At 45.0% G+C, this 17,705-nt stretch overlaps 2 protein-coding genes across 2 annotated transcripts; one reads left to right on the top strand and one right to left on the bottom strand.

Annotated features, from left to right (window-relative positions):
• Positions 1–2,021: 2,021 nt before the first annotated feature.
• Positions 2,022–5,536, bottom strand: NDUFB8 (NADH:ubiquinone oxidoreductase subunit B8). Its single transcript, XM_057375161.1, has 5 exons — positions 5,408–5,536; positions 5,120–5,246; positions 4,405–4,504; positions 2,957–3,112; positions 2,022–2,247 (listed from the first exon to the last, which is right to left on the bottom strand). Exons 1-5 carry the CDS (start codon positions 5,505–5,507, stop codon positions 2,155–2,157), a joined length of 576 nt encoding a protein of 191 aa, XP_057231144.1. The 5' UTR covers positions 5,508–5,536; the 3' UTR covers positions 2,022–2,154.
• Positions 5,537–7,640: 2,104 nt separating this feature from the next.
• Positions 7,641–17,365, top strand: HIF1AN (hypoxia inducible factor 1 subunit alpha inhibitor). Its single transcript, XM_057375136.1, has 8 exons — positions 7,641–7,924; positions 8,875–9,125; positions 10,365–10,513; positions 12,182–12,327; positions 12,826–12,932; positions 13,338–13,401; positions 13,650–13,760; positions 14,953–17,365. The coding sequence occupies exons 1-8, from the start codon at positions 7,688–7,690 to the stop codon at positions 14,995–14,997; spliced, it is 1,110 nt and encodes a 369-aa protein (XP_057231119.1). The 5' UTR covers positions 7,641–7,687; the 3' UTR covers positions 14,998–17,365.
• Positions 17,366–17,705: the final 340 nt, after the last annotated feature.

Here is a 17,705-nt window from a genome sequence, read left to right as displayed (position 1 = left end):
CCCCGCCCGGCCCGGCCCGCCCGCTGCCCCTCAGCCCGGCGCTCCCGGCAGCTTCTTTTACCAGACACCTGCATCGGCTCCGTCCAGCGGTCCTGGGTGGTCACGCCGGAGGCCCAGGACACCACAGCTGGAGCTGGCCTCTGCTGCGGCTGCCGTCACCCCCCTCAGAAGTACTTTGCCTTAGCTACCAATCTAATCCGTCCTGAGGGCGTGCAGAAGGGAAAGGAACAATTTTTCTAAAAATATTTTGACTGCCTGGGAAAAATAGGCAGGACCCAGGTTTTTATCTCTTACATCTCTCCTGCTTTAAGCAAAAATTGCCTGCATTACAAACCCCATTTTTAAGGATTWMTGAGCCATATTATCTGCCCAACTCRTGCCTTCCCYGTGARRAAACTGTTCCCGCTTAGAACAAACTGGGATTGGAAGTCCCCGAAGGGGGCAGAAGAAGACAGCACTGGAACACCGCACAATGAGCCCGATGCGCCTTGACCTGCCCCAGTGCAAATGCCACACTATCACACACACCAAGGCAAGGCTCCTATTACTGCTCTCATCCTCATTTTACCTGAAGACTCTTACAGCTTTCATAGCATTGTATATAGTGCTGTCACATTACTGCTGTCAAATGGTAATTCTTGACTCAAGCATCCCTAGCAGGTGTTTTACCCAGCAAAACTGAATTCAATTTTAAAGTCTCCATAACAAAAAAAAAAAAATCACTTAAAAACCCTTCTGGGATTAAACATCATTGATCATAATTTAAAAGAAAGCATTTCTGTAACTGGAAGAGAAGGTGACCACTTACAAAAGCTAAGAAGAATGTTGATTGCTCAGCACCTTCAAATGAGTTACAAATATTTAGATGCAAATAAAACTAGGTCCTAGCATTCAAGCCCATAACTTCCTTAAACATACATCCTTATAGAAACCCTTACACAAAAATCAAGCTAACAGTCCCTCTAGAATTTGGGTTTAAAATCTTTACAGATGGAATACCCATGAATCGCTGTCTTTATTATATACCTGCTTCTCTTGAYGCACAATGAGCCATGACAGGGTGCTGAGAGCACAATGTCCAGTTCATAGAAAGCACCTAGAGCGGCCCAAGCCCGCAGCCTTATGGGATCACCCACTCCTGCAACTCAACAGTGGGGTCTCAGCATGGCAAAGTTGAGAGAACATTCACTCTAAAGCAGTACTAAAGCTACTGTCTCCTCCAGCAACAAGAGGAAAAAAAAAATCCTTATGTTAAAGGAAAAGTGGAGCTGGATAAATSTAGGAGCTTAATGTAGCTGTATGARTAACTTTCCCAAGCAARTTGTTGCTGAAGCCAGAGGAGGTCTGAGACCAGTSGTTTGACCAAAACAGGCAGATTTCATGGGTCAGATGTACCTCCAGGCGAGGTGGGTCAGATTGTACCCATGAAATCTGGGTCAGATGTAACTCCAGGCCAGGTGGGTGAACTCAGGCCATAAAGTAACAATTATGGGCACCTGCACACTTGGACCAAAGCAGGTCTGGCCAGAGCAGAACTTGCTCATTAGCCTCTTCATACCATTGCTGTTCACACAGCTCTGCTGTCAGCAGCAAACTACCACACTGCAAGGCTCTGTGCCTCATGAGTGCTTCCTGCTGCTTCACAAGCCTCACTTAAGAGGGCATCTAGACCAGGAAGAGATCAATTCCCAGAAAGGGGAGACAGTCATCCACACACTACAAGACTCCCAAGGACTGGCCCTTGCCCCTCTGTTTCTGCCTGTCATTTCACAGTACACAGTGATGCTCCAGTTCAACTCCCAGCAGCACCTACATTAAACAGGTTACCTGTTACCTTGGTAACAGGCAGTACTGACTACATAAATAGGCACAGTTGAGGAATGCTCGTGCACAAGGTACATAAACGACTGCACTCACAAATTGCCCCACAGATACTAYCTCATTTAGAAAAAYKGSAAAGGCCACTCAATTTCATTAGCTATAATTCAGCCTTCTCAAACCAACAGAAGACAACTAGGACAGCAGGTGTCATTGATATATTTAACTGTAGTTAGCAGATGAACACTGAGAAACGAGTGTTAACATATGCCAGTGAACACTAGAAGAGACTCCTTCCCCTGCAGAACTGATGGAACTGTAGCTCTTGAACAACTTTCAAATTTCATAGTGTACCACTGCTGGTGGCTCTTTATTGGGGTCTCCTCCTYTCTCCAGATACAGGTCATTGAAGGGATATTGCTTCGGTCCCTGTAAGGAGAGACAAAGAGCGRCAAATTCACCACATTCACCAAGCAAATTAAGGGCTAAGAAGAAAATGTCTCATCCCATCCCACCCCCACCCAAATGAAGGCTTGTCATTTATGACCTAACTTTCTGCTTAAGTGCTTCAGGTAGAATATTAGAGTATGAGGAAAGTACATTCAGAAACATGGGGTTCCTTGCATAAATTATTTTCTTTAACAGAAATATCAAGGCAGTCTTGCTTTCAATCTTAATCAACAGTTTATCTCACATCATGAGGATAATATATTGCAAAACCCRTTTGTGTATTGAGACACATTTTTCAAGAGTACATTCCCCAAATGATACAGCTCATAAGATATAACTAAAAAGGGCAAGAGAAGASTTAAAGTATCTCACTTGAGCAGATGCACACAGAGGGAAGGAGAGTAACTAGACCAAAGATGGGATAGTGTAAGAAATATAGTTAAAATGAGTTCCCTGTGAACAGGTACTATTCACTATGAAGCACAGAATCTGTGAACTGAGCCAGACYAATCAAGAGAACAACTCAGGTTAGATGAGGTCACAGGACATCACTTGGCCCATATACTGTCAGCAGCAGAGTTTTGCATTCACACCCATCGCTCATCTTCAGCAAAACCACTCTTCTGGGCATTGGCAGTGTCAAGAAACACAGCTACTTTTCCTCCCTTTACCCTTAGATTTCACTCACCACAGGCCTGTAAGATGGGTAGATCGCTCCAAGACCAAACATGATCAGCATTGTGCTCAAAAAGATAAGGAAGTGTTTGCTCATGGTGTGCCAGGGAACGACAGTGGGGGATGTATCAACCCGGTTCCGAATGTACATGTCAAAGTTCCAGTGCATCTAAAGAACACAGGAAAGCCATTGCACATTTACCAACAGTGGTCAAGCCTCTTTTCTCAAGGAAAGCAGCACATTACAGCATTCACAAAACTGCCAGTTGTTCCACTTCCACCTCAGAAATGGAGATAAAGCCACAGAGGAGGTATGTGGTTTACCTAAGTCACAACAAATTGTTGCTTACAGTAAAACTCCAAAGACTCTACATTTCATCCTATGTTTATACCAGGCAACATGCTYAAGTACAGGATAGCAGCAGTTTTTATTTCTATGCATAATCATTCCACCTCAGCTTTGCTCCCCAGAACCATTGGAAAGGCATGGTATAAACTAGAACCCTCATTAATGGAAGCTCAGTCACATACCCAAACAGAAGCAGTGTTATTTCAAACAAAGAAGCAACTACCTGACACTTGGAAGCTGGTCCCTCAAAACAGGTAGAGGACCCACTGCTGTYACTCCAGGACAAGAGCAGGGCTACTAGCAAGCTAATAGCTTCCTGGTGGAAGCAGAAGGGCATGTAAGCTTCTGCCTTCAAGTAGAAATAGGAAATTCCCAAGCAAGTTCTGCCTATAGTCTCCTTTCACATTAATAAATGCAAAGACATTACTCATTTGCAGCTCAAGTACTGCCTCCAGATTCCCACTCTAGCTCTCCCAGAGCCATTTGCCATTAAACCGAGAGTGACTGAGCAGAAGTCACAAAGCTGCCTAAACACAGGCATCTGCTGACACCTGGAATACACCAGTATATTCCTCTTGGCTCCCAACTACCAACATCATGTGCAAGGGCTGTACACAAGCCTTCCTGCAGCAAGCACTGCAACAATGCAGAATCAACATGGTTTTTTTCATGTGCTTTTATAGTCATTACATCATGCACTTTGCTGTGGTACACACATTGAAATGCTCTTTCATGCAAATGGTTTTGCTATAATATATTAAACACACATACTAACATGAACTCTTGCTTTTAGTAAAGAGCTCACAAGTCAATTACCAAGCTCAGTAACTGCAGTCAGATTGCAGTCACTCACAAAATGATCATGCATTAAGAGAAGAGCTACTCTTGGAAGGAATTAGAGGAACTTCTCACATTGTAGTCTCCCTTCTCACATGTAATAAGTTAACTTTCCTCAGCACTCTCACAGTATTTACTGTGATGGCCATAGCCTAACACACCTGCACTGGTRATGAAATGGCACAAATAATTCATCAGAAAACACTAACAAGATGAGCATGTTAGAATTTAGTAGCATTGGTGAGCAATTTGGGARGTGATACTAGCATTCTTACCGGCTCTCCCCAGTTATGCCTCATGTCTGGCTGGTCCCACTGGTACCAAGCGTCTCTCTCGTACTGAGATTTGTCAGGGAGCATGGGATAGTCACCATACCTATGAGAAACAAATAAAACACCAAAYGTAGAGGAATCTGTAAGAATTTAGATACAATCTGTAGGAAAGACTGTGTGACAGGCCTATGGAAATAGAAGAATTAAACATTACTTTGTTTTTATAGCTTTTATGCATATACATTTTTGAAATGCATTAAAAGAACTCGCACAACAATAATTACCTTGATATCAGTCACCATAACAAAYGGCATTCCTCAAACTGGCCTTTTTGGGCTATACTAGATGAAAGAAAATCCAAGCTTAACTAAAATRTGGAACCCTAGTTATCTTGATACATATCAAAGTATTCCCCAACATTTAGACATCTCCTGAAACCTTTATTCTAGAAATGGCTTTCAGCTCATCTCACTTAGCCTTGCACTACAAGAGCATATGAGGTCTCCTATTTCTCYCATGAAGTCTCTCGTGTTTTATTCACACATTCATTCCATTCGTTCCTATTTTAAAACACTTAAATGTCTTCAGAGCGCTAAGTCCACAATACAAAGCCAGGCATTCACCAGGGCCTAMGAGCCTGCAGCACCACCCCACAAAGCCAGGAGCTGCTGGCCCCGGCCCGCTCTCGGCTGTGGAACASCGGCACCATCCAGCTCACCCGAAGCCGTCGTCGGGGTAGGGCTGATAGTCCTCCACCCGCATGTTGTACTTCTTCGCAGCGGCTGCCCGCTCCTCCGGAGTCCGCGGATACGGCCCGGGCATCATGTCCTTGGACATCTCCGAGGCTGGGGGAGAGCAAAGCGGCTGGGTGAGCGCGGGCCCCGCCGGCAGCCGCGGCCAGGCCCAAGAGGTCGCGCCACCCTCTCGCCCCGACTCCGAAGCCACCGGTCCACGGCCCCGGACCCCCCCGCCGATCCCTCGCTCCAGCCTCCGCCTYCCCGCTCACCCGCCCGCGCCCCCGGAGGAGCCGCCAAGGCGGCCCGGGCCGCCCTGAGCCCAGCGGCCGCCCGGGGCCAGAGGACACCGCGGAGAGCGCCCGCCGCCATCGCCCCCAGCGCGCAGGCGCGGCCGCGGCCACCGGGAAAAAGCGGGGCGGGGCGGGGCCAGCGGGGTGAGGGGGCGGGGCCAGCGGGGTGAGGGGGCGGGGCCAGCGGGGGCGGGGCCAGCGGGGTGAGGGGGCGGGGCCAGCGGGGGGCGGGGCCACTCCGGCTCCGCTTCTCCTGCCGGTACCGACCCCGCCGGGCGTGAATTAATCGGCCGCTGTTGTTGTGATACGGACACGAGGTTAATGGACGGAAAAGGCATCGCTGCGATATTTTGCTCTGTCTGCCATCGTTTGAAGCGGGGCGATGGGAATTTATGGCAGGTACTGCCTTCCAGACGCGGGAAGCCTCCTGCGGAGCAGCCGGATCGATGTTCAATCGGATCGATGCCGCGCCCGGCGGCGTTATGCAAATCGCCTTCTTTSTATCAGTATCAATATTATTAAAGTCAATAGCCAAATGTAATCGTCTTATCTCCATGGAGCCAGGGGAAAGTGGACAGCAGAAATGGCATGTTAATTTAGCTATGTGATTTTTCAAATGTAAGCAATGTATTATTGTAAATAAAATCAATATGAGCATTAAAGGATTTTGCAGTTTACTTCATTATATAAACTCTGTGGTAGTTGAACTCATTTTCCTTCAGTTATTCACATCAGCCATAATGGGTAATGTCTCTGTAACGATTTACGTTATAAACCTTTGCAGCTCAAAAACTATCACAGACAATTTGTCATTAAAGCCATTCCTTCTAATAACAACATTAATTGTAAACCTAATAATTGAATGAGGTAGTGATGAACCRCAAAAATATATCTGAGATACAGCATGACTGAGATGGGGGCTTTGTCACAGGAACAAACAGGATCCTTTCAGTTATCCCAAAGAAAGGTCATTTTGGGGATGGTATCTTAATTAAGCCAACTCCCTTACAAATGAGTATGCACTGAAGTTACTCGGTTATCTGATAAAACTATTAACTCAGAGCCCAGCCCTCCAGTGCAGATGCTGTTGCKGTTTTCCATGGAGTAGCATTTAGTTCCTGTCCCACCTCTGCAGCACACRGTGCTGTGGGGACAGCACTGGAAGTGGGGACCCTTGGCTCCCACTGGCTTGGGCTCAGACCTCACTGCAGGTTTGGATTGGGGTCAGCTGCTTTTTACATCAGCTCTTCACCACTGGGTATTTATTTTCTGAATTCTGTTTGAGTTTTCCAAAGCYGTGTTTCAAGTTTCCTAAGCACCCAAATACATTTGCAAATACACTGCAAGAAAAATTTGTTAACCTGTACAACAGAAGTGCTGTAGATTTAAAAGGTGAGAGAGCATCAGTTTTCCCAGAAACTAAGTATATTAATAAATATTGGAAGGATAAAGGGAGATTGCAATATGCTCATAAAGGCAAAGGTCTGTGCAACCAGAAAAACAAATCCCAGCTATTGTAAAATGAAAGCCACTGAATGCCAGACAGAAATTTTCTCCAGACCTGATGCCTAATGTGGCACACATTCTTGGAAAAGAACGATCATAATTCTTGCTATTTGCAGATTAAAMGCCAAATGTAGATTTTTGTCTCATGTCATAAACGTACAATAAAAAAATAATTCAACAGCTCCAGCTTCAGCCACACAGTTAATGAAATCCTGCTAAGATGACGTAGTTGCCATCACAAGCTGGGTGTTAGTTGCACCAGGCAGTACTACACAATTTTTTTGTAGCAATTGTTGATTAAACTTGTCGTTTTCAGGCGCAGAACCCCGCGGTACATTTCCCGTGCACAGCGGGCAGTGCCATTTCCATCAGGGAAATGGAAATGCCCGGGGAGCAGCGTTAGCGCCCGGTCCGCTGCCTTTGCGGAGAAGGGGCTGAAGGCTCGGGGGGCGGCACGGGGCCCGGTAACGAGGCTTCACAGACGATCCCTTCTGTTTTCTGCAGCGGGGCTCGTCCCGGCTCTGCTCCAGCGGCGAGGAATGCCCGACACCTCGGAAATGCACAGGAGGCGGAGAGCCGAGCCCCCGCAGCCTCCGCCCGCTSGGGGGCGCTGCCGCTGCCCTGGCCGCTCCCTCCCGCCCTCTCGATGGTGCTCTCCGGCCCTCGGCCTGCGCCCCCCGCTTCCGGCGTTGCCATGGGTGCGCAGCTTCCGCTTCCGCCTTCCTTGGTCCGGGTTCTCCGGCGGAGGCGGCGATGGCGGCGGCCTCGTCCTCCTCTTCCTCCTCTTCCTCTTCTTCCTCTTCTTCTTCTTCTCCCTCTTCCTCCTCCTGCTCCTCCTCGGCGCCGGCCGCGGGCTGCCGGGAGGGCCCGGCGGTGACGGCAGGGCGCGGCTGGAGCGACTCCCAGTTCCGCCGCTACTCCTTCGAGACGCGGCCCATCCCGCGGCTCAGCCACAGCGACCCCCGTGCCGAGGAGCTCATCGAGAACGAGGTTAGGGGGTCCCGGGCGCGGCCATCTCCTCATCCCGCCTTTGTCTCTCCGGGGTAGCCGCTGTCTTGCTTCTCTTTGCTGTAGTGGACTTTTTTTCGGCGCTATAGCGTTGAATTGTGAAATTTGCGTGAAACCTTTGCTTTAAGCTCTGTGTTGTCAGGTTGGAAGTCGTGAGAACGTTGTGTAAAACCATCGKCACTATTGGTTGTTTTCTAAGTGCGGGAGACAAAGATGTAAAGTGTTCCTTTGCAAGGGTGGCTCTTGTATTGTTTTTGTACCAGCTCAGTCTCGTTTTGTAAGTGCGGTAATAGAGTGTTTTAAGGAAAGTTTGCAAGAAGGGAAATTGTGCATGCACAGCTTAGGAACACAGCACTGCCATCCTTGGTTAGGTTGCCTGCTACTGGGAGATGAGGAGATAGGCGATGTCCTTTGTTTTTCTTTTTTCATAGTTCTCTCTTTTGCTGTAGAAGAGATGGTCAGTTTTTTGATAGGTGGTTATTTACAATCTTCAGTGAAAAGAGATGTATTCTGTTTCTGGATTCAGAGATATCTTTTTGCTGGCATTGACTCCTTCCCAGTGGAGGCTGGAAGCCAGAATCTACTGTGACCGCCAGAATCTACTGTATCTCCTGGTTACGTGGCAGTTCCAAGCAGGCCCAGAAGTGTTGCCAGCTCGTGTTTGTCTAACCTCGCTGATAGAGATTGGCAAAGCAGATMGTGCAGTCTGTCCCATTGCTACCAGGAGATTACTGTAACCCCAGGCCACTACTTTCTTAAAACTTCCTATCATGTCTTGCTTGTTTTTCTCCCCAGAACATGGTRTCTGATTACTTCAAATGCCTTTTCCAATTCCTCGTTTTGAAAGGGAGTTTGTGTGGGTGCAGTAATGAATGTGATCGTTCCTAAGTTCAAGAGGTCCTTGAATCAATGAACTTCCTGTTTGTCTCCAGGAGCCGGTGGTGCTGACAGATACCAATCTGGTTTATCCTGCTCTGAAATGGGACCTGGACTACCTCCAGGARAACATTGGCAATGGGGACTTCTCTGTGTATAGTGCCAGCACACACAAGTTTTTGTACTATGATGAGAAGAAAATGGCCAATTTCAAGAACTTTAAACCCAAGTCAAGTAGGGAAGAGATGAAGTTTGCTGAGTTTGTGGACAGACTCAAAGAAATACAGCAAAAAGGGAGTGCTGAGAGGTAAGTGATATGTGGAGTGTGGAGGTTTCTCTGTTTCTTCAGGCTTAAGTGGGGGCTAAGTGTCTCTTCAGTGAGTGTTAAAGATTAAAGTGTCTTGAACCTTTTTAACATTTTGTTTGTTTCTTTTTAATAACCCTCCTTTTCTTGCAGGGCTTCTAACTGGCAGCAGCCTTCTTACCTGATTAAAAAAGTCATACCAAACAAATTGTTCTGCACACTGGCTGCAAAWTTTTTTTTTTCCTTCTCTGTGTAGGGCAGGGTTTGTATAGAGAAAGAATTAAGCTTCATTTTCTTTTGGCTGACTGTGGTATTGGTAGAGAAGCTTGTTATCTGATGAAAAGTTACAAGCTATGACACTCAGACTTTCCCACAGAATCCCAAGGCAGCTAGAGCTAACCCTCTGTGGGAATTACAAGGCCAGGTTGTGCAGATGGTGTGTACTGGCAGTGATCACCTGTGCCACTAACAGAGCTTTAAGTTACTGAGAGGAACTGAGCTGAATATAACTCAGCAGCAGTACTTAGTTAATRTTTTCAGTCACAGCCCTCTTAAAGGACATACAGATGCTTAATTGTGTCTTAATTGGAAGCAACACAGTATCCATGCCCACCTGTCATCTGTGCCTTTCTCTTCTTTCTTGGCTTTGGATGTGCTTTTTTCCAAGAGAGAAGGCAGTCCTCGCTCTTAAAAATGTGTTTTTCTTCCAGTATTGCGGACAGCAGTCTGTAATACTGTGGATGTACAGATGCTTGATTTCTTCTGATCCTCTATGTTTAAATATAAACATGGCTTTAAATAACTTGATATGAAATGTGCAAGCTCTTCTGAGGCCTCTTTTTCCCTCATGTACTTCTGCTAGAAGAGGTTACTGATATTGCACATGAGTTAGAGGGATGGCATTTATCTAGGGATTAGACATGAACATATTTGATGATGGCCACTCTGTTTAGAGTTTCTTCCTCCTTCCCTGCGAGAGGGTTGTTCTTGCTTAAAATTATCTTTTTTCCTTGTAATTGTTCAAGCTGCAGTGAGTTCTGTTCTCTTCTCTGCTGGGAAGCCTTTCAGCAAAGTTTGGGGACTTTTTGAAACTGTTTCATTCTGCAGGTGTTTAAAGTGTGTAGTGATAGAACAGAATCTGTAGGAAGACCTCTGTTATGAAATCTTTCTGAAGAGACAGAGGTGTGTCTGTGTTCATGACAGTTTAATACTTGATTTCTGCTTGTCTCTTGGAAAATTCAGGCTATATCTACAGCAAACACTGAATGACACAGTTGGAAGAAAGATTGTGGTGGATTTCCTTGGCTTCAACTGGAACTGGATTAACAAGCAGCAAGGGAAACGTGGCTGGGGTCAACTGACTTCTAACTTGCTTCTTATTGGCATGGAAGGTAAACAGCTTCCTCAGATTGGAGGAGAAAGGGACAATTGGGTCAGCAGTTCCATATTTCAGTTTCAGAAGGTTTTTCAAATGGGTTTTCCATTAGCTTCTGTGTTTTCCTTCAGAGGAGGTAGTTTCAAGCTTTCGGTTGGGAGGGGACTGCTGTCACAATTTAACTTGGTTATCAAGAGGAAACAAGGAAAGGAATAGCCCTTATTTTGCCAGGGATATACTGTGAATGGCTGAATGCAATATGCTCAGGGAGATGCTCTATGTGATGCTGGTGGAACTGTGTTTCCAGTAACTGCTAATCGTGTCCTGGGACCTGCTTGCAWGCTTCAGGTGCTGTAGATTTATGAAGCTCAGAGTCTGCAGACTCAGAATGCAGAAGGGTTTGCAAGTTGAGCAGCGTTAGACTTCTGGGCTTTTTGGAATATGTCCAATGTCTGCCCAGGAGGAAATCTGATTGTTTTGTGTGGCCTTTTTTCCTATTTGAGCTAGTACGCTGTGAGGAGGAAATGTCTTTTGATTAAGACCTGATTTTCTTGGAAGGCTAGAGGACAGTGGGGAACTTGAAGATGGCTAAATTCTAAAAATATCTGGATAGAATAGAATTCCAAGTCCATGTGGACYCTGACTTCGAGGCAGGTGCCTTAGAAGACAGAGGTACCACTAGGCTGTTGACAAGGGGAATATTCTTGTAGGAAATAATCTCAATAACTGGGCAAGAAATGTACACAGTTTTGTGTAGTGGGATGGCCTGTAATCAATGTGGCCAACATATCCAATTATGTTCAATTACACAACTTGGATTTTTTTTCCCCTTTCCAACAAGTCATACTCAACCTATAGTAGTTTCTTTGCCATTTGTTTAACTAGCTGAGAGAACGTAATATAAAAATAGTGGACCAACACGTCCTCACAGGCCATAATATAATCACTAAAATCCTATTAATAGGTTATGCACAAGAACCAAAGAATTGCCTTGAACCAGCGTGTGCTAGAAAAAGGAATGTCTTTACAGGAGCATTTGATTGTATGATCTATTTAATGAAGTTACRGGGTTAAAGGTTATCTTATTTCTTGTGAACCAAAAGAGTAATATCTGAATTGGCAAACAACCTGAGAAACAGTTGTTAAGGGGTACAAAATGCCCCACTATATTTAAAGATTTGATTAAATTTAAGATCTAGTGTCAACAGTCAAGCATTGTTAATCAGAGCAGGTGTTATTGGGAGCTCCAGTGGCAGATTTTTTACATGTTTTCTTGCAAAATTTCTCGGACTTTTTTTCAAATCCGACTGTTAAACTCCTTTTCTCTAGGCTAATACTTTTTGACAGTCCCTTCCACAAYTTGTCATTTAAACAAAGTGTTTTATGAAAAAGCTTCCTGTCAATATTYACCATCTGCTGTTCGTTGAAACAAGCTGGAAATCCTAATTCTGTAGAGCATAAGTTGCTGAATATGGATTTAGAATGGAAATTAAGTGTAGTAGCAACTGCTTAATAAAGGCTGATTGATAGAGTGATCAGTTTGTGACATTCCTGTAGTCATTTTCCTTGTTTAGTTTCTGAGTATATGGGAGTGTATTTTCTGTCTTTAGCAAGGAATATAACTTGCTTCTCTCTTTCAYATCTGTACATAAGAGTGTCTTGATTATCTTTTCTTTCTGTGTAGGGAATGTGACACCAGCTCATTATGATGAGCAACAGAACTTCTTTGCTCAGATTAAGGGTTACAAGAGGTGTATCCTGTTTCCTCCTGATCAGTTTGAATGCCTCTACCCTTATCCTGTGCACCATCCGTGCGACAGACAGAGCCAGGTGAGAGTAGCAGATCTCTTCTCTGCTCTATGCCACAAAAGGGCATTTTTAAAGTTGCTAGGTGGGAGGAAGCTGCACTGGAGTTAAAACTGCAGAACACTTGTTGAGCTTTTGCAAAATCTCTGTTCAGTCTGTTAAGGAGTGAATGCATTGATGGAAGGACTGGTGGTTTTCTGTTTGCTGTTTGTGTCTGGTCCTGACTTGGAAGTGCTAGGGCCRTAACATTCTTACTGATAGCACAACTAGGCTGCAGTTGCTAGCTTCTTGGTTCTGTTTCATTGATCGTTTGGTCCAACACAGATTTGCTGAGAGACAAATTGCAGGATTCCTGTCTAAACAGTACTTTAAGAGTACTGCAGGACCTCACAATGAAGTCAAGATACAAATGGGAATGTAAAAGCCATGCAGGGAAGAGCAGGATGTTTTGACACTGAGCCAATAATGAGGACTGTGATTGCAGGAAGTTGTTCTAAGTTTCTTAATGTTTTCTTCTGTTAGGTGGACTTTGACAATCCTGACTATGAGAAGTTTCCAAACTTCCGGAATGTGGTTGGCTATGAGACGGTGGTGGGTCCGGGGGATGTGCTGTACATACCTATGTACTGGTAAGAAGGATGGCAGGACTGCATTGCACTGCTGTCATAAAAAAAACAGAGGTTTAAGAGGTTTTCTACTTTGTGTTGGGTTGGCTCTTAAGAGTATTTTGTTTTGACTTCTCCAGCAATTGTGGTATTTTCTGTTATACCTTGGGCCAATATGTTTCTAATTCCTRCCTGCTGGATGGGAATAGTAATTCTCCCTGAAATCACATTAATTGTACATGTTCTCCACTAATGTGTGTGAAAAAAGGATTTATATTTAAGTTAGGGTAGCTTTCAGAAGTTTTGAGGTCTTGATGAGGGAGGTATAGGGCAAGGCTTGTCTAGTGCTGTCTGAACTCACCATCCAAGGTATTTTACTATGAGCTGCAACAATAGTTTTTCCTTTTTTTGTGTGTGATTTCCATGCAGGTGGCACCACATTGAGTCTCTCCTGAATGGGGGGATTACCATCACTGTGAACTTCTGGTACAAGGTGAGTGTAAGCACCTTCCAGCACAGCTTAGATAGCTCCATCCCAGAGGATTTTTTAAGGTAGAGACCTAGGTATTTAGGTATTGGCACGCTTGTCAATATGAGAACTTCATGGCACGAAATCCTTTGGTTCTGAAAGCTCCTTTTTCCTCTTTTGAGTTGTGTGTCTGAAGAACTGGGTGAGGGGGAGAAGGTGGAATGAGCTGCCAATTCAGGAAGCATGCAAATGAGCTCTTTTTGATATTTCAGGGTGCYCCAACCCCAAAGAGAATTGAGTATCCATTAAAGGCTCATCAGAAAGTGGCGATAATGAGGAACATTGAGAAGATGCTGGGAGAAGCCTTAGGAAATCCACAAGAGGTATGGAAAAGAACYATGTGGTCACTTCTGCTGAAATCATTAAGGCATAATGTAGAACTTTACTGTGATGACAGCTACTTTACTGTGCAGGTGCTACAGTGAGGGTAGGAGAAAGCAGGATTGCTCTTTTGCTGTGAAAGGACCGTCTGAAGACTGTAGAAAGAACCATTGTTTACAAAAAGGGAAGCTCTTAAAAGTCTAATTCTGGGAAGGACCACTACAAACAAGGAAGTAGTTGTTCTTGTATGTGGGAAAAGGTGTACTTTGACTTTGGGCACTGCCCGAAAAGTGTTGTTCCCTAACACTCTGTCTTGGTTTGAAAAAGCCACAACACACTCCTTAGCCTTCTGYGCAGCAGTTATACCCTTTATATGCCAAAAAAATGAAACTGTTGTACCTCTTGAATCCAAGCCTCTTAAATAACAGAAATCTCCTCTAATATGTCATGTGCTTCCTCTTTAACATGTGTCTTGCTTATCTCTGAATTCTTTGCAATCTTAAGCAACTGGTATATCAAAAAAAACCCTGAGATACTAAGTCTAAAATGACCRAAGTGCTAAGAGTGTGCCTTTAAAGATCTGCTCATTTGAAAGCGGAAATGTGGGTTGAGAATAGAATTTTTTTCATGGTCTGTAATTCTTACCACTGTGCAGAAACTCCTCTTTAGCCTCTCCCCTGAGATTATTTTTCTGCCGTAGCATGCTGAACTTCCTTCTATGATCAGGCAGTGCTGAGACATGGGAGTGGTCTTGACTGAAAAAAAAAAACCTTAGCAAAATCATCAGTCCTAGCCCCACTTCTGACTGACCCCAAGGACCAGAGAGGATTCAATGAGTGAAATGTTCCTTCTCTGCTCTGGAAGAAGCAACCCCTGATGACTATTGACTCCCTTTAGTAGCATCGGCTTAGAAATCACAAATGTAGGGTGGGAAGAGAAAATGTTTCAAGCATGTTTCTAGCCTGGCTGGAATGTTTTGGTGTCATCTGATAACACTTGGGTATTGACAGAGAGCCCTGCAGTTTTGGTGGATTATTTGAAGAATGTGTTTGTGGGTGCCCCAATGGTTTATCTAGAAAATACTTTGAAAATGGTTTGGTGTGCCTTGGGCTCTGTGATGCTGTGGGASCAGGCTCTGCAGTTGCCATTTCTCTGTAACTGTCCTGGCTAATGTCCTGTTTTTGCTTTGAATAGGTGGGTCCCTTGTTGAATATGATGATAAAGGGCCGGTATGACTAATGCCTGGTGCCGGTGGCTGATGTTGGAGCTGCTTTGTTCACAAGCAATGGAAGATACTGAGCGCTAGTATTGCACGCAGCACTTAACAGACTGATGGGTTTCCTGGCCTATCCCAGCCCCACTACAACAAAGGGGGCTACTGGAACTGCAAAACCATTAGTACCCTATTCATCCTCCACTCTCATCTAACTGAACCTCCCAAGAAAGAGTCTGCACTTACTGGAAGCTGGATTCATGCTCACTAATTTGTTTATTTTCTTCCCTCTGCCCTGTTTTCCACTACAAGGAGCATGGCTTCTGGCACTCGGATGTGTTACTTCAGGATTTTCAGGCATATGAAGAAGAGCTTGGAGGATAACCAGGAGCGATATTGTTTCCTCAGCCCTCATGGGGTTTGGACCTCCTGGCTGGGTTTGTGTGTTGGTGCCTGCAGTGGATATAAGTTGGGAAGTGTTAGGTTTCTCAGTTCTCTGTTGTTAGAGGACCTGTCCCTGCTCAACTCTGGCACCTTTTTGTATTAATGGAAAAAAACATGTGAGATGGCCTGTGTGTGTGCTGAGCAACTGGACAAATGGTTCAGTTACTTCAAGCTAAGACACCTGTGGGTTGGACGTAGAACAGGGTAGAGATCAGAATGAATTTATCTAGTGTGTGAGCACCAAATCCTATGCTCTCCAAATGACATCTGTCTTGTATGAGTCCAGATAAATCTCCTTTCTGACAGCTTTTTCTGGGGAGTGAAAGCTTCTCCTGCTCTTCTGAAGCTGCAGTGTGGTTAAAAGGGGATGTAGCATTATGAAGGGAGATGCATAAATGCCAGGGCACTCTCCAAGTCTTGAATGATTAAGCCACATTTTTAAATGAAATTCCCAAGGGATGTTGAGCTCAGCTGTCAAAATACAGTGTCAGATAGGTACAGAGCCTCRATTCTCCTCACCGGGGGTGGTGGCTCCTCAGACTAACACAGGAAAGTGCCCTTTTTACAGAAACTGCAAGAACTCAAGTGTGTGTGGCTGCGCACAGGTGCGCACGTTTGTATGATTTTGTGTGGCTTCTGTCCATCAGTTAAATCCATGCCAATGTGTGGTTCCCTTCCTTGTACAGTCATGTGAAAGAGTTCAGGGCTTTTTGTTTAAGTGTGATTAAGTTTATCTTGATCTTTTTTCTGTTCTGGGGCTTGACATGGCAGACTGGGAAGTGACAAGAGCACGGGAGCCAGATAAGCCTCTGTTTGAGTCCACAGTAATCACCCTGAAAAATAATTTTATTTTCCTCCTCCTCATCTTCTATGCAGAAGCCTGAGGCTTGCATGGAAGCTGGCTTTTTATTCCCTGAGGTGTGCTGCACTGCTGTCCCTGGTTTGGGGGGTGGTGCAAAGGTGKTGTATATTTGATGCGGTTATAATGTGTCACAGGAGCTAGAGGTGGGAGAAGCTGTTTCATAGCCCATGTAYCTCATCCCAGATGACAGAGAATTTGTTCTGTTGAGACTTCCCAGTGTTTTCCATGTTGTTCTGGGCTTGTTCTGATGTGGGTTCTGGTAAAAGTATTGAGAACATGCTGCTTGAGAAGAGCTCCACCTTTGGCCTCGGGTCCCATCTTTTGCTGGGACAGCTCATGCACCACTTGCAGTGGTCTTGTGTTTCACAAAAGTGAAAGGCTTCCCAAACAGGAAGTCCTAAGGCAAGTTTTCTGGTTGTTTTACTGGTCAGAATAATGAAGTGTAATTGGCAGCTACGGGGTCCTTGTTCAAGAAATAAGTGTCACTGAGTAGTGTGACTGCCATGTTGCAGACTCTCCAGAGCTGTGGTTAGATCCAGATGAAGGTCACTCGGCTGGATGCTCATCAGTGCTCAGCCTTTGGGCAGCTGGGGAAGGCTAAGCTCCTGACTGGCCAAAATAAAAGCCTTTCCAGGAATCCTGGGCATGTGCCCTTTGAAAGATGCTCAAATTACATCCCATTTCTGTGCTATTAAATCCCATATATTTAGCACATGGTAGTCCTCAGTACTGCTTGTTAGACACCATCAACTCTTGAAGCTCAGGGTGGGAGTTCATATCCCATGTGGAGAGAGAATGGTACAGAACTTGTAGGATCCTTTTTTTTTCCTTTTATTTGCCAAAGGTCTAACTTTTAAAGTGTCTGAACAGGTTTTGCTGCACTTGACTTTGTGAAAGCTCATTTACAATGCACTGATGGACTGACTCCCCCCCCCTTCCCTTTTCACCTTGTGCTTTCAATGCCCCTTGCCATGGTATTGGGAAGCTGTGTGTTCTCTGCTAGGGGTGTGTGTGCAGGGGGTGGGGTGTGACAAACACATGGTACCTTCTGAAGTGTAGTTCTTAAATACAACCAATGTTGAACAACAGAGTGGTGTGGCTTTTATTTTGTGAGTGGCTGTGTGGAAGAGTTCTATAAGGACATGTGCACATAAAGCTACCTTTCAGTCTTTCTAGCAACTCTACTTGTGTCCTTCTCTGGTGAAAACTGCTCGTCTCCAGAACTGCCTTCAAAACAGCAATACCAATTGTGTCTTCACAACTTTCTCCATACTACTTCCATAAGCCTGAAAGGAAAACTGAGAATAAGATGGTGTCCTTGAACCCTGTCAACAAGAAGTGTTGGTGGGAAGGGAAAAATTTCCCTCCCAGTTGACYTGAATACTGTCACCATACAGGTGACAGGTTACTGACTGGATGACGGAGCAA

Source organism: Malurus melanocephalus, unplaced genomic scaffold (genome assembly GCF_030028575.1).
Source record: "Malurus melanocephalus ecotype Western Australia unplaced genomic scaffold, MMel_1.1 scaffold_240, whole genome shotgun sequence".
In the NCBI taxonomy this organism is placed as follows: Eukaryota; Metazoa; Chordata; class Aves; order Passeriformes; family Maluridae; genus Malurus; species Malurus melanocephalus.
The sequence above is the reverse complement of the archived record's forward strand: the minus strand, read 5'-3'. Positions and strand labels throughout refer to the sequence as shown.